Source organism: Enhydra lutris, unplaced genomic scaffold, assembly GCF_002288905.1.
Source record: "Enhydra lutris kenyoni isolate GAN:26980312 unplaced genomic scaffold, ASM228890v2 scaffoldscaffold17, whole genome shotgun sequence".
Classification (NCBI taxonomy): domain Eukaryota; kingdom Metazoa; phylum Chordata; class Mammalia; order Carnivora; family Mustelidae; genus Enhydra; species Enhydra lutris.
In genome coordinates, this window is record NW_019154101.1 from 1294249 (window position 1) to 1312469 (window position 18221).

At 42.8% G+C, this 18221-nt stretch overlaps 1 protein-coding gene across 1 annotated transcript in view; it reads right to left on the bottom strand.

The window, feature by feature from the left end:
* Positions 1 to 3099: 3099 nt before the first annotated feature.
* Positions 3100 to 18221, bottom strand: part of LOC111147803 (adhesion G protein-coupled receptor F2) — a 37921-nt gene continuing 22799 nt past the window's right edge. The window contains exons 5-10 of the mRNA XM_022504045.1: positions 17600 to 17833; positions 15331 to 16692; positions 10642 to 10683; positions 7258 to 7317; positions 4541 to 4617; positions 3100 to 3347 (exon numbers count right to left, since the gene is read on the bottom strand). Coding sequence (XP_022359753.1) covers positions 4570 to 4617; positions 7258 to 7317; positions 10642 to 10683; positions 15331 to 16692; positions 17600 to 17833 — 1746 coding nt within the window. The 3' untranslated portion in view covers positions 3100 to 3347; positions 4541 to 4569. The remainder of the gene's footprint in view (positions 3348 to 4540; positions 4618 to 7257; positions 7318 to 10641; positions 10684 to 15330; positions 16693 to 17599; positions 17834 to 18221) is intronic.

Here is an 18221-nt window from a genome sequence, read left to right on the forward strand (position 1 = left end):
CGGCACCAATGTAATTAGAACACGGGGGATAAAATGCAAAGTTGGGCCCCTGTGAATGAAGACTTTTAAGGGCGATCACAGTTTGCCTATGTCGGTGTTGAGCTTGGGGAAAAACTGGCTAGGAAATGGATCAGTAAATCATGACCTAATCCCTACCTTCACCAAAGAGATTTTTGTTTTATTTTTTAATAACTGGCCCAAGAGTTCTTAGTGAGCCGCAGGCCATGAGCATGGGAATTCAGTCATAGAAGGCACAGTCTCCACTTGCTGGAAACTTCATGTGGTCTGATTGCTGACAGGGTAGCCAAGCCTGGATTTCCTCTCTCACCACCAAAGCCCACACATCCCGATTCTACTGTCTCCTATTTCCATAGTTCCTCTGAGCCACAAAACCTAATGCAAACCTCCATTTCAGTATCACCAGGGGAAATGCTGACATGAAGGAGAAATAAGGGAAAGGCAGTTTTGTTACATCTTTACAGTAATGACAACTAAGGAGGCCACGTTTGTGGAACTAGGTCATTTCTCCTGAGGTTGCTCATTAAGTACTGGGTCATTTGGGAATTGAAAAGCCAGTATCATCAAACCCACGGTTGTGTAATCAGAGGTCTTTATTGAACATGTTCTATGAGCAACACACCTGCTCTGCACTTTGGGCATACAAAAGGGAGTAAGAGAGTGAGTAAATCAAGTAAGTAACACAATCCCCAAAGGTTTACAGTCTTATCTGAGAAAGAAAACATATGCACACCAAAAGACAGAAAGCAAACAAACAATAAAACACAATAAATACTAAATATAAAGTGAGTGGCACAGATTATAAATATTATAGGAATCAGGTGGGGACCATCAGCACTTCTGGATGGACTCATCAGGGAAGACTTCAGAGAGAGCGCAAAAAAGTGAAGCAGAGCTCAGACACAATGTGCCCTAAATAGAACCACGGAGTCTTTCCCAGGCAGGACAGTCTGTATTACAACATGGGAACACTAGAACAAAGAACTATCCGATGGTTAGCTCAGCAGATTTTGCTGGCTGATCCCCCCCGATGCTGGATGGACTGAATCAAATGCTTAATTTCTTTTATTTAGAACTCAATGAACTAACTTCCATGAGTGTGTCAATCTCTAAACTCACACACAAGGCCATGCCCCTGTGTTTGCAAGTGAATTCACAGATACTTTAACAAAAACAGCTAACATTTCAATGGCCAAATACTCTTCTAGGTATTTTTATCTACACGTAGTCATTTAACCTTTACAACAATCCTATGAGGTAGACTCCATTTTTTCAATATATGGGTGAGAAAATAAAAATCTAAGGAACTTAAATAACTTTCCCAAGAATCATCATGTCTTACGCATCTAACCACGAATCTGCCTTAGACACTGGTAGCACCAATTTCTCCCTGAGCCGCCTGACTGGGTCATTTCCTCTGTGTGAGTAGGACACGGAGTATGTCTCCACTCGGGGTCTTCCACAGTCAACCAAAATGTGTCGTTCAGAATCATCTTTCAGGAGGGGACAGACGGGATCGTGGGCTACAGGAGAGAGGGCACAGCTTCTTCGAGGGATTTCCACAAACTTCTGGAGTTTCTCTTAGCATCCATGGGCCCTTTCTTTGTTCATAATAATCGTAATAAAGAAAGTCTTTACCGCCATCCCATCCCAGAAGTGTTCTACATCTCAGTGGAGCATGCTTTCATCCAAGATGGGACTGTTTCGTGCTTAATGCACAATACAGATGAAATACCACTCTCTCTCTCTTATTCATGCTCAGAGTTCCCATCTATAAAATGGGGTCATTGGACGCAGTCTTTTCTAAAGTTTTTCTAGATTTCTAATCCTGTAACAATTTGACTTCATGAGTTTCCGTCCTCACTTCAACATATTGACTCTGGGTAAGTCCCATTTCTCTGTACTGAGATCTCTGCATTCTGAAAACCAGGACTGTGCCTGCCCCACTCCCTTCCCTGGAAGAGACTCGACAGAAATAACTAGGGAGATGTCAAATTAAAATCCTTTCTGACTTCATTTGAGAGAAATGTGACTGTTGTCGCAAGCTAAGCAATGCCACTTGAAAGATGACTTACTCTGCAAGTTGGTGTATCCTTCTACCTTCTTATTGGCTTTTTTTTTTTATTGTATTTTTTGCTTTTTCTAGCTTCCTTACTTAGAGAAAGTTTTTTACAGTAAAAAAGATAGAGACCCCACTCATTCACAAAGTGTGTCTCACTTTCCCTTCTATAATGTAACATCATTTAACACTGGATTCTTGGTAGGATAATTAGAGGCTATTCACTGCCCGCTTTTCCTTTAGCCACTCATTTTCTTCTGATGCAGCAACCTGAGTGCTTGCTTTGCAAAGGAGCTCCCCTGCCCCTGCAAAGGGGCTTCTACCTATTGTACTGCTCACCTATCCATGGCCCCTTGTTTGAACATCGAATTTGTTTACCTACAAGGTTAAGAAAATGAGCAGCTCTATACTTGAAATATGATAGTCTCCCTTCCTCATCACTGGTTTCAAAAAAACATATTGTTGGTGAGGGTTAATCTTACATCATCAGAATAGACAGAGTCCCTCAGCGGTTCTGTGTCTTGCGGAGAAAGTTCAGAGCTGGAGATCTGCAGACTCGGATGTCCAGCTCTGGCTCAAGCCTGGATTAGCTGTGGTCCATCATGCCAGTCTCCAAGCTCCTTCACTTACAATGAGCATCTTTCTGGTTCAAAAGCTCTATGTTTTTCCTTGGCTCACGGCCAAGTTGCATTCAAGCCCAAGCTGAGCTAACTGTGTAATCCATTTAAATATGGACAGGTGGACGATGCTAGCAGTTGGATTCCTTTTGTACAAAGAACCAGCAATGACCTACTTAGAGTCAGCCCAACTGCTGGTGACTATTCATGAGGGCGCCTCCCTTAACAACCCACAGAAACCAGCCAGGTGACATCCCTGGCCATCTTTGCCAAGATGAAGCAGACTCTCTTCCTGAGGATAAACATGGCCCAACAGCATGGAGCTGGAGGCTCCAAAAGGACCAAGGTCCTGCTTCGGCCCATCTTATCTTCTTCTTCCCTTGGGGATGCCTGGCATGGTGTCTATATATATATATATATATATATGCATGTTGGTATATATACATATGCGTATGGTATATATATATATATGCATGTTGACAGTTGTTGGAGAGAAATGTTGAGCAGTGCAGAACAGCTTAGACAGAGCGGCCTTCCATCCTTCCCATACTTCATACACGCTTCATCAGCACCGCGCCATGGGAGGCTTCCTTCATACTCCCCAGAGGCAAGAAGACAGGAAGAAGCACATTTTTCCTGGTGCTCTGCCATTCCTGGAACGTATGACCTTGTCAAGAACAGAAAAATCACAACTTTAATGTACAAGCAGTGAGACCCCAAAGCCTCACAACAGCTGCATTACGGACTCACTCTTTCTGGAGCAATAAGCCCCTTTGGGTATCATCCCCTTGGCAAGTGGGAGTCTTTTAAGTCACTCTGGAAGCCAGGGGACAGGCTGGTGGTTTTCTGTTGCCTACAAATGCTGAGTTACAAACCTTGTCCTTCTGTTAGCTGGACCACTTCTTTTCCTCTTGGAAACGCCCCCTTTCTTTGTACAAGGCCCTGGGCTGCCGCAGAAGGTCTCAGCCACAGCAGCTTACTGGAGCGCTGATGTATTGGGCTGGGGGAGGGAGGATTGGTCTAGATATCCAAGCGCCTCTCTCTCTGCATCTCTCTCTGCTCTGTCTCTGTCACTCTCTATGTGTTCCTGTATAAATCTCTGTTTCTGTATTTTCTGGGTCTCTCTCGGGAACGCTTGGCCTCTCTCTGCTTCTCCCTGATGCCCTGTGAATGGGGTATCCTGTGGTGGGTGGCTCCATCTCCCTGTCTGATCTTCTCTCTATAGATCTATAGAGAAATGGGTAGGGAGGATTAGCAGACTTGTCTGCTCATGTCCACATATCTGGGTGGCTCTCTTACAATCCAGAGTCACCACGCCCCTCAGTGTCTCCATACTTCTGTTTCCCCCTTTCCTTTGTTTCGATGTCTCTGTCTCTCAGACATTACCTCAAAAGTGAATTAACTTCGACATTATCCCTGAAACCTCTCACAGACAGTGTTTATGATCATTCCTTGGTCTTTTCACACTAGGGAAAGAGAGGGGCCACAGTGGGATATGTGGAGATATTGTTGGTCTCACGCCCTGGGGATGGGGAATGCGAGAGGGGGACTGCAGCCACGTAGAACTGGCATCTCTGTTCCCTCCCCACTGAAATTCAGTCAGGCTAACATAACCATTCTCAGATACACCTCACTGTTAAACAGCAACAACAGAAATTTCAGTAGTGCAACCATTAGAAGAAGTGTGAACATAACTCTAACCATACCAGATGAGAATGGGTTGTGTAAGAATCTTTTCAATCAAGAAAGAAATCATTCTTAGTTACAACAACTCACACTGTGATGTTTTTAAAAGAAATGTCATCCGGATGGCATGTCTTTGAGAACACCCTTCCTTCGCACTCACCTCCCAAGTTAGGGGTATGGCCAGGTTGGTTAGCTTGGCGCTTTGGTGGGGTGACGGGAGAAATCAGTAGAAAGGTTCTGTCGACAACAAAAGCGTAATTGCACTTAATCATTAGTAGTCCACTTGCGATTATCACAAATATTCAAAGCACACAGAATGGTGACCCACAGCTACTGATTGTATCCTTTCTCTCCAACCCCTCCTTCTTTATATTAGCACTGCTGATAACATAGGAACAGGCCCCTGTGAGACATCCTCCACCCACCTGGCCTGGATCGCTCTCCTGGGGGCCTGGGGGTTGCTCGTGGGGGGAGGAAGGCAGGACGAGACAAGCGAGTGGCCTGGTGAGACAGACCAACACTAGAATGCCTCCTAGCCCTCAAACAGCGCTTCTCAGCTGGCCTACTGGAACCTTCCATGTTACAGTCCTCCTTTTATAATGTACCTGAGTCTAAAATAGCCTCGTGTTTTACGGAAATGTTGCTTAGGACAGATAATGCATTAACTCACAGGTAGAATGATCTCCACATGAGCATAGACCACGCCACAGTGGATGTAAAATGAACACAGACAAGCACATCCCTGTATCCTGGGTCTGGGGAGCGGGGACTGACACCCCACAAGCAGGTACTACGAGGAGAGGTTGCTGCACAGAGAGGTCTACTTAGATCTACTCAGGTCTACTCACCAGGAGAGAGGACAGATAATAAGCCTACTTCCTCTGAGGAGGACATAATACTGACTAGAAACAAGCCTAAAGCTTGTGGGCAGAAGAAGGATTGCAAAAAGTTGGGATAAATTTACCGGGTTCCCCAGACCCATGGTGCTTAGCCCTGGCAGCTCATCAGAATTACTGGGGAGTTTAAAAAAAATTAAAATTTAAAAAAAGTGGGGCCCCTGGGTGGCTCAGTCGGTTAAGCACCTGCCTTCAGCCCAGTTCATGATCTCAGGGTCCTGGGATCACGCCCCACATCGAGTTCCCTGCTCACAGGGAGCCTGCTTCTCCCTCTCCTCCATGCTCATGCTCATTCTCTCTCTCTCTCTCTCTCTCAAGTAAACAAAATATTTTTTAAAATTTTTTTCAAATTAAAAAAATTAAGTTTGATTTAAAAAATTTTTTTAAGTGACAAGCCCTAACCCCAAGAGTGCCTGGTTTAAATTTTCTTGGGTGTACACAGTATTTGTTTTTTAAAAAGCTTTCTACGTGTTTCTAAGGTGCTACCAGCATTGAAAGCCATGGACTCCAACAACCAACAAACTAAAAATAAAGTTCTGGGTATAATCCTGACTTAGCTTTTAGGTAAAAACACAAAGAGAAATGGGCCCAATGACTATTTCTGGATAGTACTGAAGGGCAGACTAGCCCTGTGTGGCTGGACCAGCGGGTACTGAAATCACATCAGAAAGGAGCGGAGCCAGACTGGAAGGGGTTGCAAGGGCCCGAACTCTCCTGAGGGGACCAGGCGACCAGTGAGGCTGGTTAGAGGCAAATAGGTACAATGCTCGGGACTTCAGGATGAGAGGGTCCCAGCCTCGAAGACATGAGAACCATCGGGGGGGGGGCTCCTAAAATTCCCAGACACACCGCAGACCAATCCCATGAGACTCCGCAGGGGTGGGACTCAGGCAACATGTTTTGAAGCTTCCCACTTGACTCCAGTCTTTGGCTAAGGTTGAGATCCACTGTTTTTAAATCATGATTGATGTTTAGTCTCAATAAATTGGAGCTTTTTAACATTTCAGCTGGAAAGGCAATGGAGAGGCCAACAATCCCCAGAGTTTGCAAACCAAGGACCAAGTTCGGGTAGGAGTAGCAGCAATAGAGATGGGAAAATAAAGGGAAAAGAAAGGAGGGGAGGACAAGGGAGGGTGACGGAAATCAAAAGAGAGAGACCAGCAAAGCAAGGGATATAGGGTGGGACAGGGCTGAGGGATATAGGGTGGGACAGGGCTGAAGGATATAGGGTGGGACAGTGCTGCTACTCAGGCCATGGGCTGTCCGCCCAACCATGGATATGGATCCTACCCAATGTCAGCCTGGAAAACTCTAGATTGCCTTTTCTCTTGTGATTGGGAAACATCCCCTGTGCCAACCTCGAAGTCCCTTTTGCTGCCATTCAAACACTTTCCGTATTTCCCTCCCTCAGAACAGCTGAGGGGTGGAACCTTGGCATAGCAATACACGGTTTCTGCACTGTGCAAGTGAAGGTCAAGGGCGTGTGTACTCCTAGACTGTAGAGCCTTCTCTACAACACCACTGAGCCGGCCCCAGCCTTCCTTTACAACTCCGGTAACCATGGCGGCCAGCCCCTCTTGAAAATCAAGCTACTAGGAGGTTCTTTGTTTGTGCAGCATCAGAATTTGTTTCCCTGGACTTCCTCACTTTGTTTGCAGTTCTGCCAACTAGAGTCGGAGGGAAAGAACAGGCGGTCCCAAGAAGATGAGATTTTCTTCTCTCATTTCTCTGCTTCCGCATGGGCTTGCTCTCCTGCTGCCTGGGTTGAAGTCTGCCCCCCAAAACAACCCCTTACCCCCACTCCCTGCCTGGCCACTCTCCTCTAAATGCACATAGTCTGCTTTCCTCTCTATGGATGCCACGACCCCCAAAGGAATCTGAACAGGTCAAAGAGGTGCTCACGGGGCACTTCGGAATCCACAGAATTAGGGGGACTGTTTTAGCAACATGCCACATGCAATAATGAGTATGCAGGCTTTACCTCAGATAGTCTGGAGCTCCATTTTGCAGAAGTTACTCGACTCTTTAAAGCTTCTCTTATCTGGATAGAGAACAAAAGGAGTTAAGAATTAAAAGATTATGAAAGTCAACACAGATGCACAGGCCAGGCCAACACTGTGGGGAGAAAGTGGGTTACCAGCCAGGCCCTGTCGCTGGGATGTGGAGGAGTCCGTAACTCGGAGGAACGCTTCAGGAAAAGGTGGGGAGAGGGAGAGACACAGGAAGGTGAGGCTAGCACAGGAGACACCTATTCAGAGGCCTGAAGCGTGAACCCCGTGCCTAAGAAATACAGTTTGCCACAAGTTTGAGGAATCTTTGATTTCGCTTTGGTAACAGATTTTTGGAGCACTTGATTAGACATTAGACATTTCCTGTGGCTTGTCTGTTATTTGAACTCCCCTTTCTAGGGGCACCGGGGTGGCTCAGGTGGTTAAGTGTCTGCCTTCGGCTCAGGTCATGATCCCAGGGTCTTGGGATGGAGACCTGCATTGGGCTCCCTGCTCAATGGGGAGCCTGCTTTTCTCTCTCCTTCTGCCCTTCAGCCGCTCAGCCCCACTGCCCCTCTGCCCCTCTGCCCCTCTGCCCCTGCTCATGCTCTCTCTTGTAAATAAATAAAATCTTTAAAAAAGAAAACAACCTTTTCTAGAGGCCAATCCATAGTTAAAAAACAGAATCCTATGCAACACAGCAAAAGTCCATGGAATAAAGAAAATAAGAATAACAAATAACAATTATATTTTGTATGTTAAATATATATTAAATAGATTTAACATAAATATACATATAAAATGTAAATATATTTAATACATATTAAATAATATATATGATTATATACAGTATATTAATGCTAATATAATATATAATAGAAATACATATAATATACTAATAAAACATATTTATGTATTGTTATAAATAATATATAATAACATGATATATAATAATATAAATTAACACAGTATAATGCTAATATGGCATATTTATATATTAAGTAATTTTTTTTAAAGATTTTATTTATCTGTTCGACAGACAGAGAGAACACAAGCAGGGGGAGTGGCAGGCAGAGGAAGAGGGAGAGGGAGAAGCGGGCTTCCTGTGGAGCAGCGAGCCCAATGCAAGGCTCTATCCCAGGACCCTGGGATCATGACCTGAGCCCAAGACTGATAACCAACTGAGCCACCCAGGAGCCCCTATATTAAGTAATTTATTAATGTATCAAATATACTTTGTTTCTTACATTATATTTAGTTTTATATTCATATATTTTTAAAAAACACTTTTCATGCCTGTCATCTCATTTTATTCAAGAAATAATCCTATAAAATAGATACTATTATGTCCATTTTACAACAGAGGACATTAAGATTAGTAGTCGAGGTGACACCCAAAGTCAGTTGACTACTGAGAAGAACTGAGACTTGGCTTTATGTCCCCAGACTCCAAACCAACTTGTCAATTTCCCTACATGTCTCCTGCTGAATGCAGGCACTGTCTTATTTCTATTTCCTCTTCCCTTCCACTTCATAAAATGTTATTCACATTCTGAGGACTTATAGTTAGTTCTGTCTTCACAGTTAATGGGTACCAAACCTCTCCAGCTCAAAGTGACTTCATGCTTCCCAGAAAATACAATATGCTTTGTCACACATGGCATCCAAAGGAGGAGAAGCACTCCCCAGGGCCTGGGACTGTGCACTCAAGGGTCCACAGGGATATGGGGAGACAACCTAGAGCTTCTATTTACATTTCCTTTTTTTTCATCTTTTTTAAAATTTGGGTTTCATAACATGCAAAATACATACTTTGTAAATTGATAATAAACACATCTGGGGACATATGCTCATTACTTTTTACTGATCCTAAAAAAAATTTGTGAAGATTCCTGGCATAAACAACTTTATGTCAACTAATCATGTACGGTCCTGTGACAACTTTTGAGTCTTGACCTTTTACGTTAGAATATTAAATGTAAGAGGTTTTGATCTTCATAGAAAGTTCTAGGTCTTAGAGTTCTTTGCACATCTCGTAACACCTGGTAAATTAATAAATAATAATGCTGCTGCTGTTTTGACAATAAACACTAGTTGTGGTGTTATGATTATTTAAAAAAAAAAATCACTTGGTATACAACTGTGTACTACCTTAAATGCTTTCTATGTATTTTCACTTAACAAAATCACATTTGTTCTTTACCAGGATCAAGCAGAATAGGCAGGAAAATCATCATAATCTCTGCATTCCTTTTGGGGGATCTGGGTTCCTGAGACTTAAGGAACTCTCCCAGCGGTGCAAAGTTTGTACCGGAAATAGAAAGACTGAAACACCAATCCTCTACCACTTCTAAATAATTTTTATTTGGTCGATATGGTATCCTCATAACAAAATGAAAGGACTAGTGTGAAATGCCTCATTCATAAATCTCAGCTATTAACTTAATAATGGAATTAACTAATTAATAATAATCAATTAAAAAATCAACCCTGCAGCGAAGGTGTTTGCTTCTACACTTGAGAGAGTTGATTACTTTGCTCACTCAGGAGGCAGCATAGTATAAAGGAAAGAGAGTGATCTTAGAAGGCTGAGTAAACATTTGGTATTCTATTCATTTGTTTAGCTTTCCTCTGTTTTCACCACTTACCACCTACACACACACATCTGTACTTGGAAAATTCCCTTCCCAGAGTCTACAGCTCTTTAAGGTGGAACTCACTGTCCTGACCTCCCTTGCAGCGGAGATCCAGCCACGTGACCTGGACTCAGCCAATCAGACATGACAGGACAAAGAAGCAGGTGCCAGTAGATCCCAACAGGCAGGGTGGAGGTGATCTACAGGACAACAGGAGCAGCAAGTCTAGCTCAGCATCTGCTGCCTGACATGGGCCTGGTGAGCTGTGCTATCTGTACCCAGGGAAGTGGGGAGGAGCACAGGTGTCTAGTTCTGTCTCTGGATTGGGAATCGTTCCTTGGGTGTAGCCTCGAGTCTCCAAGCCAGAGAGACCTTCCCGAAGTTGATCTTGTGAGATTTAATCAATCCTCTTTCTGTTTCAGCTTGTTAGAGTGGGTTTCTGTAGAGCTCATGGGCAGGTTTAATCACTCTGAGTTTCATGGTCCACATCCATAAAACTGAAAATAAGAATACCCAAGATTGTTTTAAGGACTAGAGCTAATGTATATGCAATGCTTAGCTCCGCAGGAGTTTGCCAGATGGTATATTTTACTTGTATCATAAAGAAGAGTGATGCCGTGTGCAAGTGTCCGCACAAATGATAGAGGTCGGAGACGCTCAGTAAGTGGTCTTTACAAGTGAGTATTTCAGAGCCAAGTATGGATCATGGGGGGAAACAAAAGGAAGAGGGATTTGTGATACCTTTGGGTCCAGGATTGTTCCAAACACCAAGATGAAGAAGCCCTGAGAAACACAGAAGAGGGAAGAAGAGCCATTTAGCCATTTTAAATACCAGTATTCATCAGTATCTATTCCGGTTAAAATAAATAAATAAATAAAATCAAAAACAATTTAATAAAATTTTGACTCTCTTATGGTTACAGCACCTAGATTCATCCATTCGATGAATACTGATTAAGCATCTTCCATGTGCCAGCCTCATGCCAGACACTGGGGAAACCTCAGTAAATCAAACAGACCAAGGTCCAGGATCCATACTAGACGATGGGACTTTCTTATTCAACTGGTTAAAATAAAAGTGTTTTGCATTTATCAGGAGCTCACCAGACTATAATAGCCTGAGCAAGTGTCAGAGAATATATTAGGTCATAGACAGCAGTCCTTGCAGTCCTTGGACAAACTATAATCAAAGAAACTTCCATAGAAAAAATATCAAAAGCAACTATGCTCAGCTTCTGTTAACACTCTCAACCTCCTTCCCCTATCCACAACCAAAGATTGTTATAAAACTCACAAAGGAAGTCAAGCACATGGACCCTCAGAAGACTAAGACCCAAAACAGATTGAGCTTCTAAGCACATAACGTGTACTCAGAAACAGATGCTCCAAATAGGATAACTTGGAGGGAATCACTTAGCTCGCAGATCCCTTACCATCCATACAAAGCCAGACCCCATGAAAGCCAAAAGGAAGCTGTTCCTCTATAGGTATAGTCCATTTGAGTTGTCCCAAAACACTCCCCTAAAGAAGGAAGGAAAATTATTTGTCCCATTTCCAGACAAGGAGAAAGAAACTCAGAGATTCAACTTTGAAAATGTGATAAATTGCAGCATTCATTAGACAGTTTCTCCTGAAGGTGTGGTTAAGCAGGTCCTGGCTCACCTGAGAAGAGAACTGAGCTCATGACCTTTGATTAACAAGGCATCACCCTCAATTTCATAATTGAACATGAAGCCTTATATTAGGCTTATAATAGGCAGACGTCTATTAAGACACATGGTTTTAATATAAATGGCACCATAAAGATGTTGCAACCCGGTGGTCCTCAACGGGAATGATACTAAACCCACTGCTACCTCTATTTGTAAAAAAGCTTACCTGAGAGGTGGAAGATTTCACAGGCATTGGTGCTGCCCATACAGCTCATCCATTCCCCTAAACATACCAAATATACCTATCCATTCAGTCAGTCCAGCAAGCACTTCAAAGCTTGGAGACCTTCTGTGAGATTGCGTTTCTGTGTGACACCCTTAGCCTACAAGATAACTGTTGAAATCTGTCACTGTATCTACCAAGAAAATGTCATGGATGTCATGGGCCATTAGGTTACAAAGTGTCATTTGTATAAAAATGCTTGGGACACGTACACCCAGGCCTGGTTTTGGTACAATGGATACATTTTAAATCGGAATCTCTATGAATTTTGCTTAGGATTTAAATTTTTTAAATATCTAGAAACCATGATTTTAGCCTGTTTCCTCTAAAACGTACATTCCTATGGCTAAAGGACAAAGAGGAATTTCTCTCCATGTAAGGTTTTCAATTCTCATGGCTAAACTAAGTATATTCACATCTGCAATGCTTAGCATAACGCCTGACACAAAATACTCAATAAATGTGGTGTCTCTGTATATTTATTTGTGTGTATGTCTATGTCTACATCTGTGTGTGTGTGTTTAACAGCTTTATTATGCAACCTGCATTTGTACAGTCATTTATCTTACTCATAAATACAGTGTAACTGGGAAATATTCCACTAAGATCACTTTTCATTGGTCCCACCTTGGGAAAAGTTACACAAAATATCATTCAGAAAATCTGGATAAATTATTAATCAAGGGTTTAGTATCTGATTGATAAAAATTCACTGGAGGCAGCCTCTTTGCATTTCTTTGGTAGATAAACCACAATTGGAGCAGATAAATCTCAAGGTGTTCTCCCAAATTTTAAAATACATGCTTTATGGAAGGAATGTTCCTACTCCCCGCCAAAATTTATCTGCTAAATCCTAATGCCCAATGTGAAGGTATTTAAAGGCATGCTTTTGGGAGGTAATTAGGTCATGAAGGTGGGGCACTCATGAAAGGGATTAGTGCCATTACAAAAGAGACCCCAGAAAACTCCCTTGCCTGTCCTGCTATGTGATGTTATAGCAAGATGGCTATCCGTCTATGAGGCAGGAAGCAGGCTCTCTCCAAACACTGCATTTGTGTGTGCTTTGACCTTGGACTTGCCAGCCTCCAAAACTGTGAAAAATAAATCTCTGTTATGTATAAGCCACATAATTTATGGTGTTTTTGTTACAGTAGCCCAAATGGAATAAGACATATACATTTCTCCTACTAAAACAACTATAAGGGGGTCTCCAAACCTTACCCAGCCCACAGTTACTCTCAGTAAACACAAGAGAGGATACCAACCAGGAGTTGCAGGTTATAAAGTGTGCAGTCAAGTCAACAACTAATATTTCTCCAGCAAAGGGGGCAGTTGAGCTTTAAAACCAGTGGAGGTGCTCCCACAGGGCTAGGACCAGGAAACCTCCAAGAGAGTCTTTCTCCTACATCTTCTGGACCCTACAGTGTGTTCAGGGGTATCTCTTCTCTGTCCGCTCCATCAGTACCACCTGCCCCTCATCCTAAAACTCTGCTAGTTCTGCTTCCTTCCTCTTGCTTGATTGTGTTCCCCCACGTCAGCTGATGGAGGGCTCCCCTTTCTCTCCTCCCACACTGGGCATCCCAAGGATGCCTTGGCCCACTGATTTGCTGGTAAATAGCCATAACCAGCTCTACTAATTTGTAGCATTTTCCTGTCTCTGTGGTTAAATACTCCCACACTGGCTGATTTAAATCCAGCAATGCAGTGTCACCAAATGTGGAGTTAGGAAGGGATGGGCACATCATTATACAGCGTGTCCACCGTACAGACATAATAGATGAAAATAACTTCACGAGCATAGGAAAATGTAGACAAATAATTAGGAATTAATGTATTTTGAGGATGTAGGACCTTACACAAAACCTTTGTTTTATTTAATCACAAGTTTGCATATTTAATTTTTAATGAGGTCAGCTTGCAAAACTCCTGAAAATAGAAGTCATTTCTCTGGAGACAGGACAAACCACCTTGCAGCACACCAGTGCCTAGAGCCTGCGCCAGTGTCTACCCTTCATCTACACCCCAGGCTCAGCTTCTCACATCCATCAGTACTGGCATTTAAATGAGCTCCACCCTCCTTGGCAGGAGTCAAGGCAGAAACTGAGTTGAAATTACAAATTGATCTTATCATGATAGGTAAAGGAGCTCATGGTACCAAAATGCAAATGCTCACAGCCTAGTCCAGACCAAAACTCACAGCAAGAGGACACCCGGGGAGACAAGGAAAGGGAAATGCAGAAGAGTAGATACATGAACTCTTTAAGGGCTCCTGACAAACAGCCATGGGATATGCTGATCAGAAATTTGAGAACGCTAGGTGGTTATACCAGCCCTGTCCGTGACTAGCTGCATAAACTTGGGTAAAAGCTATATAAAAAATTTTTTTTGTAGAAATGCATAAATACAGAGTCAAATTATGAGGCACCTCTATTATTATTAACCTTGTTTGCCAAGGCATCAAAATGCTTATTGTAAAATGAAATCATTATATTTAAATTTTGAAAGAGAAAATATTTGACTTCAAATCTCTATTATCCACCAGGTAAAACATTTATTTTCAAATAAGTCTACATTCTGAAAAAAGGATTATTTTAAAGGTCATTAGAAAAACAAATGCTTTCTTATCAGTTAATTCTTATCTATGTATTTAACATTCAATATGATAAACTTTGGCACATTGGTACATAGTGACAGGAAAAAAATGAAAAAAACAAATTTCAGTCAAGTAAGGGATTACTGAATATGGAATAACTACTATGCAGCCAATAAAGAGACATATTTATACATAGTTATCTACTAAGAGGCTACCATGTATTTTTAAGTGAAAAAATACGGTGCATAATAATATATATCTTAACCCCTATATTATGTCAAAATATATTGTATGTAAGCATAAAAATTTGGCAAGGAGACACATGAAACTGTGAACACTGTTTAATTCATAGAGGTGAGAGAAGAGAAGGGAAACTATCTTTAATACTGTTCTGTATGACTTGCCTCATTAAAATAAGAAGATTTCCAATGGGAACTAAAAATTCCAAATGGAAAGAAATATAATAAAGGTGCACATTTTATTATCTCCAGTTAGGTACCTAGATTTGGGGGAAGTGGTGGTGTTTAATTTCTAAACAGTAGCGGTTCAGCCTTACTGTTGTGCTATTTATAATCTTTTGGTCATTTTGGTACTTGGTGCTTTCCCAATGTTTTATTTCATTTTCCTAACACCCTATAAGGTGGGCAATATTATACCCATCTTATAAGTGAGAAAAATGTGGCTCAGAAAAGTTAAACAAATATCCCAAGAGAACATTACACATTGGTAAGTGAGAGAATCAAGATTTGAACCCAGGTCTTTGGGGAAGAAGTTTATTTCCTGACTCACTATGCTACTCCAAGTCCATTGTCTTTCACAAATACAATTGCAGAAGCTCCTGATGACAAATCTTCTTCCTGAATTCTCTCCCTTAGTACTGGGTCAGTAGAACCTAGACTTACCTGGAACGCATTGAGCAAGGAGAAGATGATGTGGAAGGCCAGGTTGCTATCATCGATGACAGTGGCTATCCCGAATCCCCACGTCAGGCCCAGCAGTGGTGTGAGGATAGCGATATTCTTACTGATTCTCACAATGGCTCTCACTTCCTGGAACATGGAACTGCCAATGGTGGCTCGCTGGGTCTTGACAATCACCAGTGTGACTGTGATCAGGTTTACGACCACGATGGCTAGGGCTGGGACCACAAAGGCCAGGAGGGCCTTGGTCATGTCCCAGTTGAGCCAGCAGGCCTCAGGCCGTAGGTAGCCTTTGCTGGGCTCGGTAGCAGCAACCGTGATAGCAGCAATGAGCAAAGGGCACCCGTAGCCGACTGAAAAGAGAGCAGCCACCAAAACCGATTTGGGCAGTGTATGGAAAACAATCATGATTCCATAGAGGATAAGGAGTGCCTTGGCCAGCATCCAGAAAAACACAGAAAGGTAAAAGAAATGAACAAAAAACGTTGCTGCCACACATCCGTTGTGGTGTGTCACGGGACCACTAAGAAAGGAAGCCACAACAAACCACACGTCAGCCATCAGCAAGGTGGCAGCGATGTTGGCGATGCACACATGGCGTAAGTATGAGATCTCTGTCTTTGTCACTTGGCCCCAGACCAAGACCTCAATGACCAAGCAAAGGACCAAGCTGCAGATCGAAATGCCCAGCCCTATGTACGTGATATGAGTCAGGATCGGGCTCTCCAAGATGTGGGGTGCCATGAGAATGGAGAAGGAGGTAAATAACCTGTTTGGCCTGCATTTGCAAACAGCTTGTTGGGAGTTTTCTTGAATTATTTGACAGGCCTGCTGGTCCCATCTGCTCTCCAGGGAGTGCCAGCCAACACACTGTGTTTTCCTCTCCTCCGACTTGCTGATCTTTTCAAAAATCAATGAGATTCTTTTAAGTTCCTTGGGCAAAATGACAGACAAGACGAGCCCATTGACAGTAACGTTCTCCAAAAGACTGGCTTCTAGGATGGCCCCAAGAGTCGGAAATGCAATGCTGATGGCCCGGGAAGGAGCAGGCACTTTCTGAAGTTCATCTCTACCAATCAGGACCCGCCCAGTGATCTCACTGCCTGTGTCGTTAATTCTCATTGAAAAAGTGAAATTCTTCCCAGCATTGTCTTGGGATATGGTGGTGCCCATAGTATGAATGAAGACATCTGATATGTCAATGGGATACTTATTTATAGATAGCTTTCTTGCAAAGGAATTGACCGAGTGTAGCAGGACACAGCTGCTGTTTCTTTCAGGGATGAAGGTCCAGTTTGATATGCTTTTGCTGTTGAGAATGTGGTTGGCCATAATACTGTAACTCTGCCAATGAAGAACCAGAATTAGTTACTGAGCCACTTCCCGAATCTGCCAGGACAGTCAGGATTCACTTTTATAAAGTGTGGTCCTCCAGCCAGTTGCATAGGCATCCCCTGGGAACTCTCAGGGCCCACCCCAGACCTACTGAATCAGAATCAGCCTCGTAATGAGATCCCCAGGGTACTGGCAGGCCAACAAAATTTGAGCTGGAGAATAGCGCAAGGAAGGAATTGCCCTCATTTCATGTATGAAGAGTCACCCGGGAGGCAGGCAAGGGGGCATCCTTCCCCAATCTCACTGACATCAGCACTTCCCCTTCACACCGTGGTGAAGCCAGCCACTTGCCCACCCTGCTCAGAATACCCAATCTTGCAACAAATATCTATTAAGTCCCAATTGTGTGCAGGACCCTGGACAGGAACATAGCAAATTGAAATCTGACACCAGAGGCTGAACCTCCTTTTTCTCCTCTGCCTCAAAGATTGAAAGTAAAAGAAATGAATCCAGGCCCACTTCACACTTCTGCAGCAGACACGTATGGCTGTATTCTTTGCATTCGCTTAATTTCTACTTTAGCATCCTGTTTTGACTCACAAGTAAAAGTAGAAAAGTCTTCCTCTGCAGGAACCAGAATAGTTCTTAGAGGTTTTCAGTAGCCAAAATATACGTTGGGCAAGCTTATCCCTGTGTCGGACCCAGCACCCAAAGAAGTTCTGTATCTAAACATGTACTGGTTGTGTTCACCTTTTCCGTTTTCCTTTGTTTATTCTGTGGTGAACATTTATTGAGCACTTGCTATGCCAGGCATTACAGACACTGATGGGAAAGACCCCAAAAAGCCCACAGAATACTCCAGCGAACTGCATTCCTTTCCACCAAAATGTCATTCTACCAAGTCAAGGCCACTCACCTGCATCTTCACTTCGTCGACACCTGTCGATAGCACCGTGGATATGTTGTGTAGGAGCTGCACAATGACAGCGATGTTTCCTGGGAGCCGGGGAGATTGCCGAATGTTCCTGAGTACACAGGACAAATCCTCCGGACACTTTTGCATCAGCATGTCTGTGATGGTCTCAGACTTTCTGGCATATTCTTTTATTACAGTATTCCCTCCGAATGGTCGAACTGAATATGAATTTGTCTAAGAAAGGTCAAAAAGAAAGTTTGTATTGGGTTACTTTTGCTTTGAATATGAAAGTATCTTTAATTAACTTTAGGACACCCTTATCACGCAATTGTACATTGCAAAATGTTTGTCAATTTTATATTTTCATAGTCACATTTGCTATGGAGTAACTTGCCCCATTACCAACGTATACAAACAGAAAAACCCAAGTTCCAGCTTGCCAGCTGCCTGTTGCTAAACCCTCCCCCTCCAGTGAACACATGTTATCTTTAGCATACCACTTCAGACCCCTTCTGCGCATATATACCGTATATGTGTCTTGTGCAACTGATAAATTTCTAGTGTCATTTAAGCCTATTTTTACTAAACATATTTTAAATATAGAAATTCTGGACTAGATTTG